Below are 27938 nucleotides of genomic sequence, written 5' to 3'. Positions count from 1 at the left end.
CTTAGGAGTAAATTTACACGTCGATACTTCTTGAAAGGGTTTGCACAGAACCAAGAAGAGGGATGGGGAGCCAAAAGCCTCCAAGAGAGGAGGGGAAAACGTTTTAGAAGGAAGCCAGAGGGTCTTGGCTGATCTTATGGAAACGCAGCCTTTTAATGATCCTGTGACCAAATAAAACCAGTTCAAAACCTGACCTCGGACACTTGCTGTACGTGGAAGTTCGACCATTGTCAAACGATTTGCTTTTAGTGGAAGGGAAGCTGGGGATTCCTTGGGATTCAAATAATATACTTTTTATGCCCTTTACAAATAAATGGGTTGAGGTGTTTGTTTGTTCGTGTGTGTACGCGCAGGACATCGGGGCGGGGGCCAAGCTGGGTCTTTGGCCGGGGCAGCCCAGTTTCGGCCCGGCTTGCTTCTTGGCGGCGCCCGTCCGGCTGGAGGCTCCGTGGCTCCGGCTGCCCAGCCCGAAGGGGCGGGGAAGGGGCCGGAGCGGGGCGCCCCGGAGGTGTCCTGGCCCGGCCAAGTCCTTCGGCCCCCGCCTCCTGCTTCCTCCGTGCGAGGCGACCCCCGGCCCGCCTTGGGCTTGTGGGCCTGCAAAGAGGTTTCAAGGCGAGCTTAGTCAGGCTTCGCGCCTCGGAGTCCCATCGGACGAGAAGCGCGGCTCTCCCGTTTCGGACCCGCTTCGGGGGGAGCTTCGACTTGGCTGGACGCGCGCGCGCGCGGAGCCCCTCGAGACTGGCCTGAGCGGGCTCGGCCCCTGCCTTTCGGCCCCAGACCTTCGGGCTTCTGGCGCCAGACGTCGGGGCTTCTGGCGGGTTTGGGGCGCCTCATTCCTGGCCGGCTCCGCAGCTCGGCCGGGCGGGGGGTCGGAAGACACAATAGCCGAAGAGGAGGCTCCTCCTCCGGCCCGCCCCGCCCCGCCTCGCCCCCGACGGGCAGCGGAGCCGCAGTCAGGCGCGCTTTTCCCCGCAGCCGCCATCCCCGGCGCGGCCGGTGCAGCTCGGCTCGCAGCGAGACCCCCGCCGCCGCCGCCCATGCCCGGCCCGTCGCCCCCCGACGCCCGCTAGCCGCTGCGCCCTCCATGGCTCGGCCCGTGGCGCTGCTCTGCTGCTGCTCGGCGGCGGCGCTGCTGGCCGCCTGCTGGGGCTCCTCCGCCGCCAGCCCCGCGGCCGCCACCCCCGCCGCCGCCCCGCTGCACGACGAGGCGGACAACCAGGAGAACATCCTCTCGCAGGTACGAGGAGGGAGGCAACCGCCGGGCTGAAGCGCACCGGGGCAGCCCGGGAACCCCGCTGCCCGTCGCCGGGTGCAGCTCCGGGGCAGGAGGCGCTCGGCTTGGGCGCACTGCTGCGCGGCTGCCAGTCCGGGCAGCCCGGGGGCCGTGCAGACGCCCATGCGCCGCCCCTCGCCCCCTTCCCGGCTCTGGACGCGGCTGCTGGGTCTGCTGGAGGCCGTCTGCTTCCCGCTCCTGAAGGAGACCGGAGTGCGCTCGACGGAGCCGGGATTGGCTGGGCAGGAAGAAGGTGCAGGAACGAGGAGGCGAGCGCGCTCGGAAGGGATCCCGGGGCTGGGCGAGGGGCTCCCGAGCGGGTGCCAGCTGCAGGCACTGCCCGGGGGAGGGAGGCTTCCCGGTTCCCAGGCGCGGATTTGCTTAGAACTTCAGGAAGCTTCATGTTTTCTTTGAAAAGCAGGTCTCTTTGAGGCAAGTTCCACCGAATGCCTGAGGTTTGCTTCCAAATCAATGTGTGTTGTGCTGTATTGAGAGCTGGATAGAGATAAATTTAAAAATGAAATAAATGTGTGCAGTATTCAGGTGCTGGTTCCAAGGGCATGGAAATCATTATTTAGCATCCTGCAGACTTGCTGCAAGTTCGTTTAGCCTGCAAACCAGTTCAGATTAGAGCCATTGTTTTTCCAAAGAAGGATGTATGTGGATTTTTCATTTGGGTGCCTGTACCTTTGAGAAATAAATATGCTTCATATTTTTGAAGGCTGAACTGTGACTCAGTTGAGCTGAAGCTTTTGGGTCTGCAGCTCAATCAAAAACATCTTTACTTTGAACTCCGTGGAATTTGCTTCTATGGGACTTATTCCAAAGAGAGCGTGCTTAAGATGGTGCTGTGATTCATAGCCTTAACATAAACAGGTTGTGTTAGAGAAACTCTCTTCAAAGGTATCTTTCCACTTCATCCCTTGATGGGATCTCTGCACATGTGTGCGCCATGTTGAGCACTGCAGTGTTACACCCTATGGGCTGTGAACTTCCTTAATTTTCATCTGTACTAACGTCTTTGAACAGAAGCACAGTCTGATGTGGATCTCATCTGCTTCAACTTGCTTCCTAGACTGCTTCCACACCCACCCACCCAATGTTGTTGTCATCAAAATTCCAGTTCTTCCCCGCCTTGTCTTTTTTTACATTTGATGCAGTTTTCTCTTACTGTGGAAAATCTGTAAAGCTGAAAATAGCCTACTATACATCTGCAGTCACAGATGGTATAAAAGTTCGTTAGCAATTATTTCCTCTTTTATTTTATCTTTTTTGGCAGGTGGGTTGTTAACAGGTAGTTGTTAGCATTGCCATCATCATCATCTTTGCTTTTAAATTGGTTTTTTTGTGCATTTTCATTCAGGTTGTTTTAATGACATTGTGTATTTTTTAATACTGTTTTTATTTATTTTCAAGGTACAGAAGATAATTTTTGAGAAAATAATTGTTACAACAGTAAAAAACAAATAACTTGTCCTGATAAAATTACAGACTTGCCCATGTGTTAAAGTTTCATTTGATTACTTTAAGAGATCACGTCACATTTTCCCACGAGTGCTGGGTGGATTCCTTTGTATTCAATAAACACTTGCCATATGTTATAAAAGGAATATGGATTGTGTTTGCCCTTTGCCGCTGTCACCTGGCATGTTAGTTTCTCAGCCAGTGCTATTGACCATACTCTGTTATACCAAGAACCAATGTTCAGCCCAACACTGGTTTTCCAACAGCTGGCTATCTCCATATGGGCAGCAGTACATAGAAAGTTTAAGAGGTCATCTTTAGGATACTCGTGAGCAGACAGGATCCTAAGCCCAAGCAGTGCTAGTGCAGGGGACATTTCCATTGTTTGGTTCTGTATCAAGCTTTTTTTCTTTGAAGACAGCATTCCAGAAGGGTTTGATGATGTCGTATCACCACCATATATGGAAATACATCTCCCCCAACTATTGGCATTAACTTCCTTACATATTCAGGATAGCCTCAGCGGTGTAGAATGCCACCTATGCAGACGTTTTAATGAGGATTCCCTTATTTTGGCAGAAATTGATTCCAGTGGTCTCCCAGACCACAAAGCCATCCCTTTTTCATTTGGTATTTGCACATCTATGCCCATTTTCCATGGCATTTTCATGAACAATAGATTGCCATATTCTAGTATTATTCGAGCTTTATAAATTGAGGACGCTGTGCCCTTAGAGAGTGGAGAGAGGTTAATGCTCTACTGCTGTTAGTTTCCTGTTTGCTTGAGTGGAAATGTCTGGGTTTAACAGGAATCTTAACAGCTGGTTGAAGTGGTACCATGACCATTTAAGGTTTGGTATGGCAGCTATGAATTGTTCTTTTTGTGGGGGGGGGGGGGGTGTGTTACTGTTTGCATAGAAATCTTTTAATTTATAAAGACCCACCTGTTCCAAACCATTCCAATCTAAACATTGCCCTGGATGAAAGCGAAGAGGGATAAGGGGAGATATTGGGGGAGCCAGTTTTTTAAACTTTGCTTTCCACACATTTACTGTGGTTCAGAGGAAAGCATGAGTGCGGAGGGCAGAAAAGGATATGCTCTATATACAGGACCTGAAATTTCTATATCCATACCTGTGGTTTACCTTTTTGCCCATGGATTAGTGACATCAAATACTTTAATTAGAAGGCATTGTAATGAGTTTGGAGATGTGGGATTCCGAGACCACCATTTTTGACACTTCCATATATAATTCTGGAGCCTAGTCACGCTTTCCCTCCCTTTTGTGAATAAATTTGTTTATTGAGCACTGCCAATTTTTAAATTGTTCGGGTGTAATCATAATTGGCAGCCCTTGAAAGAGAAACAAAAATTTCGGCAGGATAGCCATCTTTACTGCAGTGATGCAGCCTGACCATGATAAACATGGGTCTTCAAGACATTGTCATAACTGTAGGAATACTGGTGTGAAGTTTGCTTTCTTTAGAGCTGATAGACCTTTCTGATTTTGAATGATGGTCAGGCGAAGGAATGCCTATATACATTATTTCTTACTTGGATTCATGGAATCATAGAATTGGATGGGACCCCGAGGGTCATCTAGTCCAACCCCCTGCAATGCAGGAATTTCGGCGACAGCATCCATGACAGATGGCCACCCAACCTCTGGTTAGAAACCTCCAAGGAAGGAGAGTCCACCACCTCTCGTGGGAGTCTGTTCCACTGCCCAACATCTCTTACTGTTAGAAAGTTTTTTCTGAATGTTTAATTGGAATCTCCATTGGTTCGAGACCTACCCTCCTGAGCAGGAGAAAACAAGCTTGTTCCCTCTTCCATGTGACAGCCCTTAGGATATTTCCAGATGGCTATCGTATTTCCTCTCAGTCTCCTCTTTTCCAGGCTAAACATACCCAGCCCCTTCAACCGTTCCTTGTAAGGCTTAATTTCCAGACCCTTGATCATCTTGGTCACCCTCCTCTGCACATGGTCCAGCTTGTCAGCAGCCTTCTTAAATTGTGGTGCCCAGAATTGGACACGGTATTCCAGGTGTGGTCTGACCAAGGCAGAATAGAGTGGTAGTATTACTTCCCTTGATCTGGACACTAGACCTCTCTTGGTGCCACCTAGAATAGTATTTGCCTTTTTTGCTGTTGCATCACACTGTTGACTCGTGTTAATCTTATGGTCCACCAAGACCCCTAGATCCTTTTCACATGTACTGCTAGTAAACCAGGCGTTCCCCATCCTATATTTGTGCATCTGGTTCTTCCTGCCTAAGTGCAGAAGCTTACATTTGTCCCTGTTGAAATACATTTTGTTCGCTTGCGCCCAGTGCTCCAATCTGTTAAGGTCATTTTCATTTCTGATTCTGTCTTCTGCAGCATTATCTACCCCTCCCAGTTTGGTGTCATTTACAAATTTGATGATCATCCCCTCAATTCTTCATCCAAGTCATTTATAAAGACGTTGAACAACAAGGGGCCCAGGACAGAACCTTGTCACTTTTTTCCAGGATGATGAGGAACCGTTAATGAGTACTCTTTGGGTTCAGTCAGTCAACCAGCTACAAATCCACCTAACAGTTACCTTTTTCAACCCACATTTTACCAGCTTCCTCATGAGAATATCATAGGGGTAACTTTTTGCTTTTGCTATGATGGATAACATTGAGTAGCTGGCAAATTGGGTCACAGATGTGTCTCTGGGGTATGAATACAGCTTGGTCCATGGTGATGTAGGAAGAAATAAATCAGTGGCGTAGCGTGGGGGGTGCAGGGGGGGCCAGCCGCACCGGGCGTAACATCTGGGGGATAGGGTTAGGGGGCGCAAATCCACGGGTTAGGGGGCGCAAATTACTTGCCCCGGGTGCTGACAACCCACGCTACGCCACTGAAATAAATGCGTTGAGCCTTGCAGTATAGATTGCTGTAAAGATTTTAGCATCTTGAGTTAACAGGCTTGTGTGGAGATGGATGTTGCCCCTCCCCAAAGCGCAGGCATCCATGATAATCAGGAACTAAGTATGGAGCTAGTGCAGCTCCTGCGAATTTTTTAAGGTGCACATGCATAGGAAAGGAAATATCTGCCCACGTGCCCTCAATGGGGAAAAGTAGTAGAGGGCAGGAAGGTAGGAACTGAGGGGGGAGGCACCAGAAAAGAGAGCACAGAAACATTCCACCAAGGACTGTGCACTGGTGTGGATGGGAAGTAGTGGAATACCTAATAAAATTGAAGACACAGAAAAACTGGGTCAGAATGAACCCTTAGCATCTGGAAGGACCCATAGCAAGATGGGTAGGTTTAGGGTTGTTGCCATACAGCCCTTTCCTATGTACTCAAAAGTAAGTCCCAGTAGGACTTTCTCCTGAGCAGATATTTCCAGGATTGTGCTGCAAGAGTAGTTGTATGTTTATTCCTATGGCTATGTGAGCCTGTGGCAACAGCGGCCCTTTCAATCAGCTTTGTGTTGGTTTTCACCTGTGGCTAAAGTCAGCCAAAAGTGACAGCTGCTGCCATAGGTTTCAACAGTTGTAAAAATGAGCCATAAATTGGTATGAACAGGAGCTCTTTATGGCTCGACTGACTGTGCTTTTGGCTCTTTATTAGAAACAGAAACAATTATTTTTACTTAGATTAAAGTCTGCTTCTAAATTAATTTACTCTGTGGTTGAATGAACTCAGGTCATGGGTGTTGCTATAGTTTCCTTTTTACAAAAAAGATTGCTTTATTTGCAGCAGAGATGTGCCAAATGCAAGCCCAGCCAAATTTAATACAAAATGAACACATTGCCAGAATAGTATAGCTGGATAACAAAGCAAGCAAATTGGGCCCATTTGATTGGATCAGCTTCCATTGTTAAAGGAGCAAAGAAGGTTACATTCTATGTCAAGCACAGTGGAAAAAAGGAAGAAACTGACCAACTATAAAGAGGCTAAATTTAGTTATGGATTGTTTTAAAAAAGGATTGTTTTGAAATGATGGTGGCCTAATTACTAATTTTGAAACACACAAATCGTCTTGATAGATGGGGAATCTTAGCCTGCTTTGTGTTACAGCACAGCGTAACTTTCACATGCAGGAGTCATGCCCTGCTGCTAGTGAGATAGAGGCAAACTCAGAAAGGTACTGATTTCACGTATAAGGGATATGTATTTTTTATTTAATTAAATACTTAGAAGTGCATTAAGTTATTTCTAATAAGATTTGGTTTGAATTATTATTAGTGAATATCAATATACGTATCAAGGCTTTGAGATTAGATATCTGAAGAAGCCCGGAAAACTACCTTGGGAGTGGGCTACCTGCAAGCCCCAGTAAAAGGGCCCCATCAGGGGTGAACAGCAGCCTCTTGATTACTTGGGCTGCCAGGGCAAAACAGGTGCAAAACGCTGGCACCCTGTCTACAACCTTATTAATATCCATCTACAGCTTCACTACGGGACGCGGGTGGTGCTGTGGGTTAAACCACAGAGCCTAGGACTTGCCGATCAGAAGGTCGGCGGTTCGAATCCCCGCGACGGAGTGAGCTCCCGTTGTTCGGTCCCAGCTCCTGCCAACCTAGCAGTTCCAAAGCACGTCAAAGTGCAAGTAGATAAATAGGTACCACTCCGGCGGGAAGGTAAACGGCGTTTCCGTGCGCTGCTCTGGTTAGCCAGAAGCGGCTTAGTCATGCTGGCCACATGACCCGGAAGCTGTACGCCGGCTCCCTCGGCCAATAAAGCGAGATGAGCGCTGCAACCCCAGAGTCAGTCATGACTGGACCTAATGGTCAGGGGTCCCTTTATCTTTACCTTTACAGCTTCTGTAGCATCTGTCGGTATTGTGAACAACATCAAACTTACCTTTTGTTGGTATCTTCATGAACTTACCTAAAAAGATAAAGAAAACAAAAGACTGAGTTTAGCACTTGAAAAATCCATTGAAATCAGATAGTATAAGTTCATCTTAGGTTGGGTAGTTCGCAAGTCTCTGTGGCTTTGAATAAGGTTTTGTATTTTTCTCAGAAGATCGATAGAGAATGTATAATCATTTTGGTAATTATTGTGTGTATATTAGTCGCCAACGTGTTGCATGAGGCGTACTACTTCTATCAGCTGCACAGATTGCATTTTTCTTGCTCAGTGGCACAACCTTTTTCACCCATCACTGCTGACCAGCAATCTGGCTGGTGCTCGGCTTCAGATGTCATGCCGAATCATTCTTAAGGAAGCCTGAGTACGGCTGAGCGCAGGGGTGGCCATCATGTGATCTCCAAATGTACTGGACTGCAGCTCCCATCAGCCTCACCCAGCACACCCAGGGGTCAGCGCTGACAGGAGTTGTAGTCCAGCAACGTCAGGGGAGGGAACCACATTGACTACCCCCCTCCCTGGTTTAGTGTCATGTCTGACCTGACAAACCATAGTTACAACCGCTGCTCTGCCTTCGGAGGGCGCTCCACTGCGGGGCAGAGGAGATGGAGAATAAAGCAGGTCTGACCCGTGGTTGGCCTCTATTATGTTTGGAAGCTCAAATCATTCTTTAGCATGATGCCTGAACTGAGCCTGTACCGTCTGAATGCAAAGCAGTCAGGGTGTCTCATCACTGAAAATCTCCAAACATTGTTTTTTGGGGGGTGCACACCAAAAATGTAAAAGTAAAGTGTGAATATGGCCAACACACACCTCATGCCTCACCAGGAGAAGCTTTACCATCTTTGTCAAATCAGATATGCCCAATTTTGGTGATTGATTAGATTTAAGGATGTATTTATTGTTTTGTCACTCCCTTTTGTCTTAGTTGTCCTTTTTAAGAAACGCACCTTCAGCGGCAGACTTGGGTTTGCTGCTGAGTAGTGTGTGGAGTAGCCCTCAGATGCGTCTCTCCAGACGGTTCTTCTGAATGAAGTTCTCCACCCCTGGGAAGTCTCAGCACATACTTGCACAGCAAGAAATGTGCTCCGGCTATTTTTATTCATCAGTTTTGTGTCTGATCCCTAAAGGAAATTCTCTGGGTTGCATCTGCAGTTGTTGGACATTTGCTTTGGCTCCAGAACTCGGGGGGGGGGGGGAGGTGCTGCTCTTCAGAATCGTCCCCCAAGAGAAGGTGGTCTTGCTGAGGGATTGACTCTGACTTCATTTCAAGCAGACCACGAGGGTTTCCTTTCTTTGGCTGCCTTCCTTCTGGAGCATATCCAGTTCCCGCTGGGACCATTCTCCTGCACAAGCCAACCTGAAATAAATGAGAGGTGCAAAGAGAACAGTTCTTGCATAACTCCTTCTCACTTCAGTAAGGCTCAAGGAAGAGAATGTCTGGAGGGACTGTGCCTGTTAAATTTAAATGAGCTCATCCTGGAATGCATGGTTTGAGAACTACAGCCTTTTAATTTCCCAAAACCCAAGAGAGCGAGAGAGAGCAAAGTTCATCGGGGGAAGTTGACTGGTTTGGGGGGTTTTGGGTGGTGGAAGAAAATTACTTTCCCAGATAATCAAGGAGCAGAAAATGGCGAGAGTCAGCAATATTTTAAACCAGCGACCTATTTCTTCAAGGTTTCAGAATGTCTGAGCCTCTCCCAAACACTCCACAAGAACAAACCTAAAGCAAGGAGGGTGGAGGGAGAGAAGGGGAGGGAAATTCTACTTTCAGAACAAACTGACCAGCTTGTTCTTTTTCCTCCTTTCCCTTTATTAGTTGTTAGGAGACTACGACAAGGTGAAGGCCGTGTCGGAAGGCAGAGACTGCCAGTGCAAGTGTGTGGTGAGGCCCTTGGGCAGAGGCGCTTGCCAGAGGATTAACGAAGGAGCTGCCAAACCAGAGGATTTTTACACGGTGGAAACGATCACTTCTGGACCGGAATGCAAATGTTCGTGTGTAGCCCCACCGTCCGCCCTGAACCCCTGCGAGGGAGACTTCAGGCTGAAGAAACTGCAAGAAGCAGACAGCAAGGACTTCAAGGTATTTCACACACACACACACACACACACACTCTGCAACTGTGATTTCTCATTCCGAAGCAATAGGCAGCCTATTGATATTGTTTTTGAGGAGATAAATCTGTAGACTCCTGACTTGAAAACGAACATGATACCTACAGGTGTACCAGGTTTGAAGGGCAGGGGAGCAGACAGACAACCATAAAGTGCTAGTGTGCAAAACAGCAGCTCCTCAAAGCATTTGGCATGTTCTTAACAAACAGGGCTGAGAAGCCAATGGTGGTCTGGATATTGTTGGACTCCACTTCCCATCAGCACGTGGCCAGGGGTCAGGGATGATGGGAGCTGCAGGCCAACAACATCGGAAGGAGCACGGGTTTCCCAGCCCTGCCTGAAAGCGGCTCCTTCCTCTGAAGACTTCTGGCCAGCAACTTGCCTCTTTGCTCCTAGATTCAGGTAGTTGGCTGTGTTGGTCTGACGCAGTCGAAATAAATAAAAAAATGGTCCAGTAGCACCTTAGAGACCAACTAAGTATGTTCTGAGTATAAGTTTTCGTGTGCATGCCCACTTGGTATCTGAAGAAGCTTAACCTGAGCCACCAGCGTGATGCAGCAGCAAAAAACCCGAATGCTATACTAGCCTGCATCCACAGAAGTCTAGTGTCCAGATCAAGGAGGGTAATAGTACCACTCGATTCTGCCTTGGTCAGACCACACTTGGAATACTAAGGAGGGCAGGTCATGGTTGAAGAACAGTTTTCTTCCATAGACAGCTAGTTATGATTCCTCCCTCTCACTGAATTCCTTAGGAGCTAATATATATATTTAATGTTGCACTGCTCCATTGCACCTTTCAGGAACTGTGCCCAGTTTTGGGAACCACAGTTTAAGAAGGATATTGACAAGCTGGAATGTGTGCAGGGAAGGGAGAACAAGATTATCAAGGGTCTGGAAACTAAGCCCTGATGAGGAACAATTGAGGGAGCTGGGGGTGTTTAGCCTGGAAAAGGAGACTGAGAGGAAATATGATAGCCACCTATTAATATCTAAAGGGCTGTCACATGGGAGATGGAGCAAGCTTGTTTTCTCCTGCTCTGGATGGTAGGACTCGAATCAGTGACTTCAAGTTACAAGAAAGGAGATTCCAACTAAATATTCAGAAAAAAATTTCTGACAGTAAGAGCTGTTTGGCAGTGGAACAGACTCCCTCGGGAGGTGGTGGACTCTCCTTCCTTGGAGGTTTCTAACCAGAGGCTGGATGGCCATCTGTCAGGGATGCTTTGGCTGGGATTCCTGCATTGCAGGGGGTTGGACTAGATGACCCTTGGGTCCCTTCCAACTTTATGATTCTATGATCCACACACTTGTAATTGGGTAACAGTTATGGGTAACATAAATGTGACAGATTTCAAAGTGTGGAACACTTTGAATACTCAGAAAGCGCTTTACAAATTATGAGTCGTGTCAATGAATAACTGTCTTGCTTAGTTTTTTCTGAATGTCCGTTTTGCTTTATGAACATTTCTGCTTTGCCAGCTGGGAAAAGTTTCAGCAAAACACAACTAATGATATTCATGATTTCCCTGTAGCAACGCATAGGGAGTGCTACTCCTTTTACACTTATTCTTTGTGGAAAGTGATCCTGCTGAGGGGCGTTGTGTACGTGGCAGTATGTGGTAGCTGTGGCAGATCTGTGATGAGCTGCAGGGGGTGAAGGAAGAGAAGAATGTTCCTGAAAAATCAGACTCATTCTCAGTATGCACTGCCCTTCCCAGCTGGAAATAAAACCTAATTTTGCAAAAACCCAGAACACAATTCTGGCTTTAGTTTTGCCAATTTCTGGCATTCCAAAGCTCTTGCTTTCAAATTAGTCTTCATTTTGTGTGTGCATATCCCAACAGTTATAATTCTGAGAGTGCTGCCTGCTAAAGATGGGTCTGGTCAGACCAGCAGTCCTCTTTGCAATGGGAGCCAACCAGATGTCTTTGGAAAACTTGCAAGGGCAGCATGATGGCCGCGACAAGCCCATGGGGATTGTGTGTGTGTGTGTGTTACCGTACACATCTGGTGCTTGGAGACATAGAGAGAGCCTCTGGCCACAAGGGTTCCACTTGGTTTCCTGCTTTCATTCCCGCAGTCTGCCTTCCATTCCCTTGGGGGCTGCATGCGCTGTCCTCCGAGTGGCTTCCCACACTCATTTGGGGTTGTCCTTGTGTGGAAAAAGGCACATACCAGGAAGCCGCCAGCTTCATGCGCTTGTTCTGGTAATTGTTGTCTTTCCTTATTTTCTGCTTTACAAGGCTTTTTTTTGGCAGCCCAAAATGTAACTGGAGACGGTTGTTTTAGGTTTGTTCTCACAACCCTGAAAGACATGAAACTTGAGCCTCCAGCTATCTCCTGCCTGGGCAAGTTCAAATGAACTGTAATCCGCCTGACTGTCTGACCAGCAACACCTCCTTTGTTCTCCAAGCAGCAAGGTGGCATGTAGCTGGCCTTGCACATGGATGGATGACCTCAGCCTAATGAGGAATATTGCAAAGGCTTGGAAGCTGCCACAGTTTGGACCAGGCTTTGCTTGGCGGCATCCCAATTCAGGCAGCTGGTGGGAAGTCTTTGTGACATGAAATACTCGAGGATGAGCTTGCTTTTACCCTCTGTATCTTGGTGGCACATAAAAGTTCGCTTGCTAGAGCAGACCCAAGCCCATCAGACCCAGCCTTCGGTTTGCAGCAGTGGCCACCCAGACGCCTCTGGAAGTTCAGAATCGGGACGCAGAGAGGGATGGCCTTCCCCTCTTGGCCCTCAGCACATGGTTTATGGCACTGCCTTTGAGCACAAAGGCCCAATTCAGCTCTCATTCCAAATAGCCATGAATTCTCTCCATGAATGTGTTCAGTCCGTCTTTAAAAAAGGGCAAGCAATCTTCTGGAAGGGAATTCAGAAGTTAGCTAACAAATTCTAGCTGGCCGAGTGTCAGATCATACGTTTTGGGAGCAGAGGGTCTCAAGTTCAGTCCCTGAAATATCCAGTTAAAGCTATCTCTGGCCACAGTTTTGGAAAATAACTTTCCCTAAGTTTTTGGAACTGTTACTACCAGCCTGAGTAGAGTATTCTGGGACAGATGGACCAGTGGCTTGACTCCATAAGGCAGCTTCACATGTTCAGATTCATGTTAACCTATTGGCAGCTGTGAGACGGGTATTGTGCCTGAGAGCATCATCCTCTGCTACAGTGCTGTGTCTCAAGACTGCCTCCACCGCTCATGGCCCCCTTCTGTGAAGTTTCTAGGGAACTGCTGCCAGATTCCTTGTCATCCAGGAACAGTGTCATGTTCCATACGGCTAATTCATAAAGTTCCCTGAAGAGGGTTATGCAAACATGCTTGGCTCTAGAACGCAAGCTGGGAATGCTCAGAACTAGGGCATCCAGAACCTTCTTGTGCCAAGCATAATTTGAAGCAATTCATCATCTCACATTTGTTTAACAACTTCTTCCTTTTGGATTGGGCTTAGATTAAAAGATACCACTTACCATAGTTTCGTTTTTTGAAAAACAACAACTGCTATTACAGGGTCAGTTCCAATTTAATATTTTCCATCAGAACAGTGAATTTCTTATAGTTGCACACATGTGGAAGAGGAATAAAAGTACCGATGGTGGCAATCTGGATACCGATAGAGAGAAAGTGAGAAATTTCAAAGAACACTTAACTGTAGTGTTAATTTTGGGGCGAAACTACCCCTGGCCTTGTCTGGAATAAAATATTACTACATTGCAGAAGGTAGGAACAGACCATGAGGACAGGAGAAAACAGAAGCCAGGCAGCTGTAAATGGAGTAAATTCTCCTGAACAAAATTTGGTATCAAAATGTGTAAAGGTTTCCATCAAGAGTGCACACTTTCTGCTTTACTGATTTAGCATAATTATAGATCACGCAGTTAGTAAAGTAGTAGAAAAGTAGTAGAGAAAATTAATGAGAAGGAAATAAATTGGACCTAGAAACAAACAAGTATAAAACTAAGATATTGGGGAAGAATGAAAAACAAAACACCCTGGTGTAATGAATGATATTAAACGAGGGCAGATTGAGCAATTATAAGAATTTAAATTCCTGGGAAGCATTATTTCAACACAGGCCTCTGGATAGTTTGAAAAAGCTATGAATTGATTTGATAAACACAATCAAATAACATCAGCCACATAAAAGGGTAGATCAGAAACGTAAAGTAGCAAGGGTATATATCTTTTAGTTTTAAAAATTACAGAGTTATTTATGTAATTACAATTTGTATTTCTTTCAGCAAGATATAAGTGGAGACTATTGTTCTGCTGTTGTTGCTGCCAAATGAAGAGTGGCTCTTGGGTGTGCGTTTCAAAGACCACAAATGAACATTTTCTTTCTCAGTGACTTCCTTTTGATTTACTAAGCATTTGATACAGCCAGTCATGTGACAGAGAAACCCAAGTTCTGGGTCTGATCATGTTTTGAGGGTGAAGCTAAAGTAGTGAACTTGCTGTCTTTCCCGCTCTCAGAATGAGCTACCAGGCCTCTAAAAGGGCTCCTGACCGTGGCTGTTTTCCATTTAATTTAGAATGTAAGCTTCTTATGACCTGAACCTTGTCTTTTTTGCTTATGAAGCTCTGAAAAATGCCAAGTACACTGGTGACACTATATATGGGCATGATAATTATGAAAAAAACCTTTTTGCATATATTCTCGGGATACCACTATGTAGGGCCATTAATATTTCCATTTCAGAACCAATAAACTTTGGTCCTTTCCCAACCGAGACCCTATAGCGCAACACACACACACCCATCAAGTAATGCTGTTGAGGACTATGAAATAAATGTGATATTCTTTCTCTTGTGTCTTTCAGTGTACAAAACAGTCTTCATAACAGGTCTGTAGGGGAGGCTTGGCTGAGAGCTAGTTAACTTGCCTATTGAGCTTCACGGCTGAGCTGTTCAAAGGGTTCATCCAAGGAGCACACAAATTGTGTTACTTTCAGGCAAGCAAATATGAGGGGAGACAGTGACATAACTGTTCCATGATTATGTGTTTTCAGCTGGCAGCTGTCATCGATCTACTAGAAGGCGCTTTCTATGGCTTAGATTTGCTCAAGCTGCACTCTGTCACAACGAAGCTGGTTGGCCGAGTGGAGAAACTGGAAGAGGTAAGATGGCTGCCCTAGACAACATTATGACAGCCCCAAGAAGCTGCTAAGTTGCAGATCAATATTCTACTGTGGGCAGCTTGATCCACAATACTGAGTCCCACAACAATTTTGGGAACAGTCTGTTGTGAAATGAGATTTTGTAGGCACCCAGCATTTCCATCCCTTTCCTCTAGCCCTCTTGCTTGACATCCAGAAATAAGACAAGCCCATCACTGCATGCCAATATAAATTTTGCCTGTCTAACTTGTCTATGGAACACTTTAGAGCAGGGCCGTCTTTAGCATATGCAGCGCTGGGGTGCACAAAACTGCCCAGCGCCCCCAATTTTGGGGGGGCGGGAGGCCAAAGTTGTTGAGCTTTTTTAGGGGGCAGCTCAGAGTTGTTGAGCTTTTGGGGGGCCTGCAACTTTCTCCCATGCAACTACGCCCCTTGTGGGAGCAGCATGCGTGCACTGGGTGGGCCTCTTGACGGCCTGCCAATCCCAGGCATGCAGGAGGCCGGCTGCCTCAGCGCTCGCAGCAAAAAGCTCCGACCAGCTCTGCTCCGCTCGGCAGTGGCTGTCGGCCGGCCTGGCTCTTCAATCCCTGGACTCCAAATCTTGGCCCCAGACTCTCAGCCTGGCACCCCTGAGAGCTGGGCACCCGGGTGCCCTGCGCCCCTAGCACCTATGGTTATGCCGGCCCTGCTTTAGAGGCAAAGGAGCTTGAGCCGGGAGAAATGGTGGCAATCCTACTTATCTGCAACCAGTTGCATAAATATATGCCCTCTGTCTGTAGAAAAGGTGCCATTATTCCACTTTAACTCTTTAAAGGATATTGGGGACTGCAGTTTGTTAAGAGTGCTGAGAGTTGTTAGGAGGCACCTCTTCCCCGCATGGGCAGCTCTGGATCAGCCTCTGGCCCAGGCTTGGCAGCAGCAGAGCAGCTATCAGGCAATTGCCCTAGGAAAGCTCAACAACGTTTTGAGGCTCAGGCCTCCGTTATCCTTGGTTTGATAACGTGGGTGCTAACAACATGCAGGAGAGCTTCTGTTTTCATCTGGGAAATGCTAGGTTGTGTGTGGTGGCACCAACTTGCACCAACTGCATCATGGGGACAATTCAAGTTAATTGTAAACACACCAGTGAAGCAAAGAATCCTTGAAATCTTTTCCATGTGCCCTCTTGGAAACAAGGGGTAGCCGCCGTCGATGTGGGCCTGGCTGGGGGCGGGTGGCAGAAGAGTGGGGAGGCCCATTATTTCCAGCTGTCTCTCTGGGAGTTCGGTTACCACTTATTAACCTAGAAAGACTCCCTTGTTCCTGTAATAGCTGTGGGTTCCTGCCTCCCCCACCTGCTCCGCAGCTGCTTGTCATGGGCGTCCTCTGTGGGGCATAGCCTGGCCTGGGAGCCGTGGAGCCTACAAAGTATATTTTGCTATTGATCTACAGGAGTCATTGTTCAAGCATAAGGCACTAACTATTTCTGTTGGTTTCTGTCCTGCTCCATCCCAAAGATTCTGAGAAGCACTCACACATATTCAATGCATTTAATTGTATTTAAAAGGCTGGTGGGTGGGGTTAAGGCCCTTCCTGGAGGGTATGTATGTGAGTGCAATGTTTTGTGTTCTCTTCTTCCTCTGGCTGTTGACTGGTCTGGCTTTCAGGGAAATTGGCCAAGGAAGGCAGGGCTGGAATGGGGGCGGGGTGGGGGGGGGAGGAAGCTCCTGGCAGCAGTCATTGGTCCTCTAGCACTTTTTAATCCCACAAACTGTAGGCTAATGTGTAGAACTCTGCTCTCTTTGTTAATTACGTTCTTTATTTCCCTGTGCTCGTTCTAGGAATTGTCTAGCAATCTCACCAAGGAACACAAAGAGAAGAGACCAAATGCAGACAAAATTTGGCAGGAGATGGATCTTAAAGGCAAGACAAATTCTTCTGACAGCATCTCTAACAACCTTGCTGACATCCAGAGCTCACTGCAGAGGGATGCTGCCGCCGCCTACACTCTCACTGAGGTGATTTCAGATTTCTGCAAGCTCCTCCTTGAGGGCCAGGAATTTTGCATTTCCATTCCCCACCCCTCCCCAAAATCAGTGAGGCCAGGATTCTGCCTGCTACCAGATTTAAGTTTAAAGCAGGGACAACAATCACTTTTCGTGACTCAAGTAGTCTTTAAAATATTGACTAAAAGACTGCCTGCTTCCACGAAAGAGTAGCAGTTCATTTACTCTGTGTTTCTTGTTTTGTGGTTATGATAGGTTAGGGTGGGGCAGCTGTGATCCTCCAGATGTTGTTGGATTGACAACACTCATAATCTCTGACCAGCATGGCCAGTGGTCAGGGAAGACGGGACTTGTGCTCCAGCAACATCCCTGATCTCAAATGGTGAAGGTTATTGGTTAAACACTGGCTCTTTCAACTGCCCAAAAATACACAGGAGCATTTATATTACTACATGTGGGCGCTATCTCTTTCACATTTCAGTGTTTTAAAAACCTTATCCAAATGAATGTAGCCATATTTTCCTATCTGATGGAGATGTTTGATAAACTTCTATCTTTTACATTAATGGATAGATACGTTTCATTTTGAAGTCTGTTGACAGGATTGATTGACTGAGGTGGGAAACCTAGGGTAACTGAGAAGATGCTCTTCCCCATAGCTCATGCCAGCTGTGATCTTCATTGTAGGAGAGTTCAGCATCGTGTAGAGTTTCTGAGAAGTATTCGAAAGCAGTCCCATATACAGCACATTGCAGTCCCTGGGGGTTACTAGGGCATGAATGACCACTGTCCAGGCTACCTTTGTCCAGGAGGTGATCATGGTTAGCACATCAGTCTAAGCTGGTGGAAAGTGCTTTGTGACACTGATGCCATTTTAGCATCCAGAATTATGTCCCAAATTAACAACATCTCTGGACTGCAAACCTGTTCCTTTAACAGAGGATGCAGCCCCTCCAAGACAGAACTCCACCTGCTTGGTCAGATGGATAATTACTGACAAACACTCCCTCTTTGTCCTCTGGCCACACTTTAATATGTTGCTTTGTTTCTCAAAAGGAAAAATACGAAGAGGTTTTCCTGCATGATGAAATGGCTTCTCAGCAAATCAGTTCTGCAGAGTCTTTGCGCTATGCGCCCCCAGCTCCAAAGGCAAAGTCAAGTTTGCCAAGAAAACTCCATGTGAGGAGCCGGACTCCAGCCCAGCCCACCATCATCCGAGGCGTCACTTACTATAAGGCCAAAGATCCTGAGACAGAAAAAGACCTCGATGAACGTGAGTTGTCGTTTCAGGACTGGGAAGGTTGTAGAAGGGCACTTTCAGAATTCTGGATCTCAGGGAAATGCTGGCAGGGAGCTTGTGACACTTGCCGTCACTTTAATTCTGTTTACAGTGCTTTGAATAGTATATGGGGGGGGGGATAGCAGGTGAAATTTTAGTCTCTTGATTGGATGGTTTTTTTAAAAGGGCTAATGGGGAAATGGGAGCAGAGAAATGGGGATGTGAGCCTGAAACAATGGGAAATTCAAAATGGTTGGAAAACGTGAATCTTGGAAACAGAAGCAGTTACTCCAAACTGAAGGTATGTGGAAAGGCCTCAGCTGTGGCCCTTTAAGGCCAGGAAGGAGAATTTCACGACGACTCCCTCCCCACGTGGCACGTGGAATTTCCTTTCTATTGCTGTGGCACAGAGAACGTTATATGTGGTGTGTACGTGTTTTCAGGACAGCTTTTATTTTTATGATTGAGTGAAATTTGATCAGAAACAGGATATAGGGTTTAGGAATCAGCGAGGCGTTTGATCTCCTGTGGCTCATTACTCATTGAGCAGGTGAGGGGGGGCTTGTTGGCCTTCCCTTTCTCGCTTGCAGTCGAGGGCACCTGGGGATCTTTTGCTCTGCAAGTGACTTTCTGTAGGGCACCTGTCCTCTGCCACAAGTAGATGTTCCTGTCTCCAAGCAGGAGAGGTGGATGGACTAGATGGCCTCTGAAATTCCTCCCAAAGCCAATTTATATTGTAATTATTTTGATAATATTTCAAAAAACAGCAACGGGGATGTAGGCTTCTACGTTCCTATCAGTAGCTGGATGGGAGGTTGTGCGTGTAAGAAAGTTCTATGTATGTCCTGCTTCACCAGCTAGCGCTTCATGGGCCCAGGAAACAAAGGGGGAATCTTGCCAGTCAGCTGTTCAGGAGGAGGAACAGGGAACCTGCATTCTGGTTCGGTTGCTCAAACTGCTGATCTTCTGATTCCATTTTCTTTTACAGTGTGCAGTCCATTGGACTGGGGTCAGAATCAGCAGAGGCATTTTGGACATTTAATATTAACATGGAACCTGATTCTCAGCTTTTAAGCTCCTAAGAACTGAGTTGCACATTTCTTTCTTTTGAGGTTAACATTTAAGATGTTTTAAAGATGAGGCAATTGTAAGAGAATGTTTTGGCTTGTACGCCCGGTGGGCCTGCTGAGAGAAACAAGGGAATTGCCTCCTGTTGTTCCTCTAAGGATACCCAGTGAGGCCAGAGTTCACCGTGTGTTCCTGGTACTGACCCAGTTCCCCCCAGCATGGTAAACCGTAGTTAGAAGTTAATCATGATTGTGCCTTTCTGAGCTGTTTGTCTCCTCCTCCTCGTGCACAGAGGAACATTTGGACCTGTTTTATACTGAGTCAGCCCAGTAGTTTATTTAGTTTAGTATTGTCCACTCTACACTGACTGGCAGAGGCTCTCCAGGGTTTCAGAGATGAAATCTTTTCCAGCCGTACCTGGAGGTGCCAACCTGGGGCCTTCTGCATGCGAAGCAGTTGCTCTGCTATTGAGCTACAACCATTCCCAAACAAACCAGGACCCCTGACTTACTGGCATGTCCAAATCAATGTTTGCGGTTTGTTTCTCTCTCTACAAACCACAGTCTGTAAGTCAGGAACAAACTATCCTGTCTGTGGGTGGTGGGTTTTTTGGTCACAAAGCAAACCGAAATCCGTGGCTTAGATGTAGCATTAAGCCAGTGGCTGTAGTGTGTAGTATTGCAGGCAGGAGGCAAGCAGGCCAGAAAGGTACAATCATTTTAAACCATTTCCATTCACACCGTGTTCAGGAGGGAAGGGTAAACCCCACTTCTTGTTCTGTGTCTCCAGCAGACGATGAGCATTTCAGTGGTGAGAGCCCAATTGATATGCTGATTGAAGACCAGCTATTGCAACACAGCTACCTGCCAAATATTCCCATGAGGAAGCAGCTGTCTGTGGAAAAGCCTCTTATTCACCAAAGCATCAGGCTCATCAAGCAGCATGCTGCAAGCATCACATCTGCTGGAAAAGAAGCATCTGCAACCAGTGCTGCAACAGCCAAACTACCCCTGTCCTCTGCCATCATGCCTCCCTCTGTTGAGCCAACACCAGCGTCTACCTCATCGGATCTCCCTACAGCCAGCAGCCATTTTGCAATGACTTTGGAGCCCACAGCAGCCACTGGAGTCTCCTCAGTGACTGGCTTGGTGGATGAAGGCGCCACATGGGCAACAAAAACAGCAGCTCAAACTGCCACACAGGCTTCCACGGTTGTGGCAACCCGGAATGCTTTTGACACAAAGCCCCCCATGGCCAACGCAGCCACAACAAATTTCCACACACAGGCAACAGCCCAGCCGACTTCAGCTGCCACAACCAAAGCGGTGCCCCCTGCAGCCGCTGCCAGGCCCAGCCTCACCGCCACACCCACACAGGGCCTGGACGAGGAAGATATCCGAAACAGCATTGGTAAGTTTGTGTCCACATTGATATTGCTTTAATCCAGACTTGTGACCAGGGTGTTGGTGGAGCTCTGTTTCTCACCCGTGATGCATTTGACAGACTGTAATATTGTTCCCTCCAAAACAAAACTTGGCTGGTCAAGTTTGGAAGAGAAATGGAGCCACCTCAACATTAGGTAAGCAAGCTCCACATATTTAGGGGATTCCCTAAGAATGCAGAAGCATTTTCTTTTGTAAATTTAGAAGACGAACAAAAATGGTCTAAAAAGGACCTGTGAGTTTTCAGGACCTACCAGATGTTGACAACAGTTAAGCTATGGAATACTGAAGGTGACAGTTGAAGAGAACTGGAGTGGGGTTGATCTGATTAAGCCTCTGATGGTGCCCTTTAGGTGGAGATTAGGTTTGGGGAGATGTTTTCAAGGGAAGCAGTATCTCTTTCCACAGATACTGATGCACCAGAAAGATGTGTATGGAAACACCAGGCTTGTCTGCCTAGCCTGGAGTAACATTGAATAAAACAATTGGACTCTAAGTGGAAATAAAAGAACTAGTATTAGGCGAGGCAATATAGCACTGTAGCTCAGTGGCTGAGCATATCCCTAGAATCTCCCATTGGATCAGGTTGTGGATGCTGGGAAAGATGATGCCCTTCTGCCAGCCAAGGTAGCCAAGGCTAGTCTAGATAGACAAATAGTCTGACCAGATGTAAGGCAGCTTCTGAAGTTTCTTAAGAGTTTTGCAATGGTCGTCTAAATTGCCTGTGCCTGATGCTTATTAGAACTACAGACTTCAGGCACAGAAAAGCAGAAAAGCACAACACTCACACCCACTGCTCAGCCACATGGAATCAGGTGCCAGAGAAGCAGCTCTCTCATGCCTGTGACAGCAGAAAGGCTGCACTTATAAAGACACAGAGATGGGTGGCAGGAGATTGTTGGTAAAACAAACTGATGTAGGGCAATAGCAGGCCAGGTTTCTTTTTGTTTTCCAAAAGGAGCTTGTGCAACTGAAGTGAAATACAGCAAATTTTGTTAGGAAAGCAAGCAAATCACTTGAATCTGAAGCTAAAGTGGCATTGCTTTTCTGCAGATTAATGGATTCCCCCTTCTCTCTCTTTCTCTTTCTCTGTGTGCACACGTGCATATGTGAGTGAGAGAGAGAGCGCACCAAACACTACGTTCTATGAGGAAAACTAAATTCTGTGAATTGACCAGAAGCAGAATAAGGAACAGAAATTGCAAAATTATAGAATGCATGCAAGTATTTCCTGTTGATTCCTTTGTCATTGATCTGCAGGGGACTCCTAGAATTTGACCAGGAGAATTATCTGGTGTCTTGCTTTGCTGTTTTAAAGGCCCTGGACCAGGGTCTGTTATCTGCTTTACAGACAATGTTAAGTTCTTGAGTTTTGTGGGCTGCATTGGTTACTGGCAAGCTATGAGCCTGTCCAGAATTTTTTTTGTATATGGCACATCCTCTGTGCCAACCCTGCCATGTTTATTAATATTATTGATTTATTCATCCATGTATTCCACAACATTTATATACAGCATGGGCTGCTGTGGCCGGGCCCTCCCAGCCCAGGGACAATCAGAGCTTTCATATCAGTTGCAGTTGGTAAAAGGCACTCCTAGCCACAGAGGCTACCTAGGCCTCTAGTGACAAGCCTGGATCCAGAAGAGACCCCAGATTGTGAACCTGCTCGTGTAACTACCTTCACAGCAGGCAATTGACCAATTTCTCTGCCATAGGGACTACTCACCCCCAATGCCTCCATCTTGCCAGGATTCAGGCTCAGTCTGAATTCAGGTGTTATAGAGAAATAGAGCTGAATGTCAGCGTACTGAGGGCACCTGGCCCCCAAACCCCTACTTGCCTGCTCTCTGCAGCTTCAAAGAAATACAGGCAGCTCCCCATTTGCATGGGGGTTGCGCTCCACATCATCACACACATCAGTGGGGCACATATAAGCCCACCCCTGTTCCGGGGCCAGAAAAGGCGCATGTGTCAGCGGCCACACATGCCTTGAATGCACACTAAATGGGAGCTGCCTGTATAAAATAGCAGATAAGCTGCTGCCCTGCAGTACCCCATAGCATGCCCACCAGGGAGCAGAAAAGCTCCTTCCCGGTGCTACTCTCTAGATTTTGTCCCATAGGTAGGGCCAGACCCACTGTAACACAGAGCCCCCAATAACTGATCAATAAGGTATTAATAACTGGATAATAAGGTATGTAATAAGTAGATGGATAGCTTGCTTTGTTGCTGCTAGCTCTGTCTTTCAGCTGTTAATCACTTTAATTCACTGGCCAATTCCCATCCTTGTGTGTGCCATGTTAAAGGGAAAGGCGATTGTGTGTGGGGGGGGGGAGAGTGGCAAGCGGGGAGCAAGCTATGCTCACCCTCACCTGCCCACTTGTAAGGTTGAGGCAAAGGTTGCTGAGATAATTGCCGTATTTGAAACATTATGAACGCTTCAGATGTGGTACATACGCAGTGCAAGGTGTTGTTGTGATTGTCGTTATTTGCTGCTGTGATTTATTAACAGGCCAGTGCAAGGACACCTTGTCTACTGTCTCTGGGCCCATGACCCAGAACACGTATGGGCGGAATGAAGGGGCTTGGATGAAGGACCCCCTGGCCAAGGACGAGCGAATCTATGTCACCAACTATTACTATGGCAACACCCTGGTCGAGTTTCGGAACCTGGACAGCTTCAAGCAAGGTCTGCCTTGTGCTGTGCGATAAGAGTGCCTGAGAGAGAAAGGGAGAGGCTGAGTGCTAGTGGTGGATCCTGGATGGAATCAGAGCATAGCCAAGGCACAATGTTGAATCGCCCCAGAGTAGGGTCATTAAGGAGTCTGCTGGGATGGAGATGGGTAGCGTTGATCCAGCAGTTTGAGGCTAGTATGGGCAGAGAAGCACGAAGTCTTTGAAGCTAGTGAACTGCAGATCAGAAAATCAAGGGGACCCAAAATATTCTATCCAGCACAGGTTGTTCCCACTTATGCTCAGAAAAAACGCTCCTTCATCCGTTAAAACCACTGGACACTACAGCTGAAACAAATACTTGAAATCTTCCAAATTTGAAATTTTGAACATGGACCTTTAGCTCAGATTTTGAACACTTTAGATGTATTGGCATAACCTGATTTTTATTTTATTTTTGCAGGGTCAAATATGAAATCTCATAAGTTGTTCACTGTCAAATATTAAATGCCATTACATAACATCTGTAAGATATTCTTAATACTGGCTAAAACACTACTACTTGTCAAATAATGAAATCAAATAACTTAGATCAGCCGCGTAATCTCAGGCTGGGGGGGGGTGCACCCCCAAGGGGTGCAGTGCATGGAGGGAGCCTCCTGCAGCTGGCCTTGCAAGGCGCACCCAGAGCCCATGCACCGCAGCCCCTCCATCCCCTTGGACAGAGCTGGCGCAGCCAGGCGCCTCTCTTTGCCCCGGGTCAAGCCTGACCAAGAGACGGTGCTGTGGCTGGGCTTGCACACATTGCTGCCCACTCCCCCCTCTCCACCCCTCGGTCAGGCTTGACCTGGGCATGGAGTTGCAGCTGGTGGGGTTGGGTGCGAGGAAGCTGCCTGTCCCTGCAGCTCGTTCGTGCGCTGGAGCCAGGCTCCAATGAAGGAGCCTGTTGTGGGGTGCCTGGTTGCACCCCCTTCAAAAAATTGTGCCTGGGGCCACGGCCCATTCACGCTACGGCACTGGCTGAGGTATCTCAATATGTCAAATATTAGAATATTCAGAGAAAAACTACTGAATATTCAACATCAATATTCACAGAGGAAGATAAATTAGTTTCAGGCCTAGTTAGAGTAGAGGGAGGTGCCAGTGGCAGGTCACCAGCTTTGCCTGACTTGATGTGGGGATGTGGCTGAGGTGGTGTTGCCTGGGGGAGTCCCAAGAGCCACATTGAGAAGCAGTTTAATTCCCACTGCAGGCCTGAGGTTCCCCACCACTGTCTTACACTGACCGGCCGGTACCACACTACATGGATCAATAGCCTGATTGGGTATAAAGCAGTTTCCTGGACTCCTTTTTGAGCCTTCATAGGAAACAGGTGAACCAATGAAATTAAAATCAAGGGTGGTAAGAGCTGTTAGGCAGTGGGATGATCTCCCTTGGGAGGTGGTGGACTCTCCTTCCTTGGAGGTTTTTAAGCAGAGGTTGGGTGGCCATCTGTCAGGGATGCTTTAGTTGAGATTCCTGCATTGTGGGGGATTCAACTAGATGACCCTTTCCCTTCCAACCCTACAGTTCTCTGTTTCTGTGATCTCTGCCCCCTAGGTCGATGGAGTAACTCATACAAGCTGCCCTACAGTTGGATGGGGACAGGCCATGCGGTCTTTAATGGCTCTCTCTACTATAACCGGGCCTTTACTCGCAACCTCATCAAGTACGACTTGAAGCAGCGTTATGTGGCTGCCTGGGCCATGTTGGAAGATGTGGCCTATGACGAGGAGACGCCTTGGCGGTGGCGTGGCCACTCTGATGTGGATTTTGCAGTGGATGAGAATGGCCTGTGGATCATCTACCCAGCCATTAATTACGAAGGCTTTAGCCAGGAGGTGATTGTCCTCAGCAAACTTAACGCCAATGATCTGAGCACTCGCAAGGAGACCACCTGGCGGACAGGCCTGCGCAAAAACTTCTATGGCAACTCCTTTGTCATCTGCGGTGTCCTCTACGCCATTGACAGCTACAACAAGAAGAATGCTAACATCTCTTATGCATTTGACACGCACACCAACACCCAGATCATCCCCCGCCTGCTCTTTGAGAACGAGTACTCTTACACCACTCAGATAGACTACAACCCCAGGGACCGGCTCCTCTATGCTTGGGACAATGGCCACCAGGTCACGTACAAAGTCATCTTTGCTTACTGAGGACACAGTGAGATCATGTTTAAAGGCCACTAGCACCTTTTTTTTAATAAATATTTTTTTATTGTACAAATCAGAGTAAATAAGGTTTTTTGAAAAAAACTTTTTTTTTAAAAAAAAGAGTGGATTGTAGATCAGTCCACATCCTAAGCCAACCCTTTTATTTTGGACATAACCCTGCTTTTGTTTTTATACTGAATGTGCTGCCTCCTATGAAACAATGGAAAATATTGTTCATTAGCACCTGCTAAGTGCAGACTCTCAAATAAAGAAGAATAAGGCAAAGGGATCCTTTTCTAACAGAAGACTCACACTTTGGATGAGAACAGGGCCCCCGCCCCCATTTTTTATAATAAAACGTCAATGTTAAAAACTCAGTAAAACCCGAGTCCTGCCCACATTTCCTTCTGTCATTGTATTTGTCTAGTCGCACTGTATACTCTGGGCCATAGACCCTGTAACTCTTCTCGCTCCTGCCCAATTGCTGTCTTTTGAACCCTGGGCCGGGAAAGATGTTGCTAGATTCTAACTCCCCTCATCCCTGGCCACTTGCCATCTGCGGTGGGGCTGATGGGAGCTGGGAGTTCAACAAGATATGGAGGGCCACAGGTTCTTCCCCTGCTTTACCCAGAGGAGTCTGTATGGGACAATTCAGGCTGAATTCCTAAACATACTTGCTAGGAAATGAGCCCCATTGAACATAGCAGAACTCCCCCCTGAGCTAACCTGTACAGAGCAGACTTGCAAGAAAACAATTTGACTCCTGTGTTGGAGAAAACCTGGAAGGAGATGCGTGCAGGCCATCCCTTCATTGTTTGCCCCTTATACTGGGTAGAACTCCTTCCAAACAGGCTTTATTCAGCTGCTAGATCTGTTAGACAACTATCCCCTTATCCCAGGGTAGCTTATAGGGCGGGACTTTGTCAAAAGCTTTTTGAAACTCCAGATGTATACTGCCTTCTGGATCCCTTCTTTGTATGTATGTATGTGTGTGTTGACATTTTAAGAACTAATAAATAAAATAAATTGCTGAAGCAAGACTTATCTTTTCAGAAGCCATGTTGATTTTTCAGCAAACCATTTTCTGCTCAGTTTCTAATAATTCTGGCATTCTACCAATTAGGCTGACATGTCTGTAAACTGTGAGATCTTCTTTGCTATATATATCAGCTTACCCTCAACACTTGCGTTGGCATTGCAGGCTGGCCAGTGTTTCCTTTCACCAGGACCCGGTGGGAGCCAGGGCTGCCAGGGCCTTCCCTGCTGGCAGGTGAGCTCCAGCAAGGAGCCAAGGATGAGCACCTGGGATGGGGAGGGGGTTGGGTCAGCTGTGCTGCTTCTGCTCCCTCCACGTCTGGCACGCTCTACTCTCCTGGCCTGGCTTTGGCTCCAGCATGTCCAGCACATGACAGTCAGCAGCATGCAGGGTAAGGGAGCACGCCAGGTCCAAAGCAACACCCCTGGAGCCTGTAGGCCGTGCTTCGCTCCCTTCCACCCCCACCCACCAGCACCCGCTCCCCGCCTTGTCCCCGTACAAGCCGCCTGACTGACTGTGGGGGAAGGAGGGAGCACCTCTGTGGGGCAGAGGAGGAGGAGGACCAGGCCTCTCGAGACCAAGAAGCTTCAGAGGCAGCAGAGGCCGCCTCAGGCCGCCTGGAGTTCTAGAGCAAATCTGGTGTCCACACAGGGCTGGAACCGCAAGGCTGTCCTGTGCCAGTGTGCTGCAGCTCTTGCGTGCTTCTGCCTGGCACCACCCCTTCAGCTGCTGAGAGGTAGGTAGAAAGAGAAAGAGGCTTATGGGGTGCCCTCAGCCCACCTCTGGGTGCAGCAAGACCAGCTTGCCAGTCGTGATTTGGGGCCAAAGGTGTGGGAGAGGGAGCATGGCGGTTCCTGGCACTGCTCCCCCCCAGGACTGTAGCTGCTGCATCAATCCCCAGATAGTTAAGCTCAGGGAACCTGCTGCTACGGATCAGACCCACCCCAGCCCAACCGAGGTTTGGTCCCTATTGTTGTTAGTGGGTGAGTGCAGAGGAGACCATATATGACAGCGCCCACAGGGGAGGCCTGAGGCAATGAGGGATTCCCCTTGATGATGCGACCTTTGCCCTCAGAAATGGCTCCGACCTCCAGATGTGGCAATAACCATACTCATCCTTTTAAATCAATCAATCCCCCCCTTTTTGGTTTGCTTTGTATTTTTAGTCAATTCCCCCCTTTTCTTCCTTTTTTCTGGGGGGGGGGATCCCCTTCTTTTAACTTTTTATCCCCTCCTATTTCTACTCTACTTTCACTGCCATCTCTTAATTATCACCAGCTTTTTATTTTTTTTCTTTCATTTTCATTTTTTATTACTATTATTAAATCTTTCGATACACCTTATATTTTTTATCTTATTCATTTATTTTGCTATCACGTGTAGTTGAGTAAGATTGTCTTCCATGAATACGATCTTAACAGTGTGTCTGT

General features: G+C 47.3%; 1 protein-coding gene across 2 annotated transcripts; it reads left to right on the top strand.

Annotated features, from left to right (window-relative positions):
• Positions 1-404: 404 nt before the first annotated feature.
• OLFML2B (olfactomedin like 2B) lies at positions 405-26512 on the top strand. Of its 2 annotated transcripts, none has more exons than XM_083443938.1 (8): positions 405-1237; positions 9409-9672; positions 14720-14827; positions 16648-16824; positions 17869-18085; positions 19949-20569; positions 23114-23290; positions 24874-26512. In XM_083443938.1, the coding sequence occupies exons 1-8, from the start codon at positions 1085-1087 to the stop codon at positions 25473-25475; spliced, it is 2319 nt and encodes a 772-aa protein (XP_083300064.1). In that variant the 5' UTR covers positions 405-1084; the 3' UTR covers positions 25476-26512. The 2 variants fall into 2 exon arrangements, with proteins under 2 accessions (XP_083300064.1, XP_083300065.1); XM_083443939.1 differs by having other exon boundaries at positions 853-1237; positions 19952-20569.
• Positions 26513-27938: the final 1426 nt, after the last annotated feature.

Source organism: Podarcis tiliguerta (assembly GCF_965153285.1).
Source record: "Podarcis tiliguerta genome assembly, chromosome: 6".
In the NCBI taxonomy this organism is placed as follows: Eukaryota; Metazoa; Chordata; class Lepidosauria; order Squamata; family Lacertidae; genus Podarcis; species Podarcis tiliguerta.
This window is presented reverse-complemented; position numbering and strand designations above follow the sequence as displayed.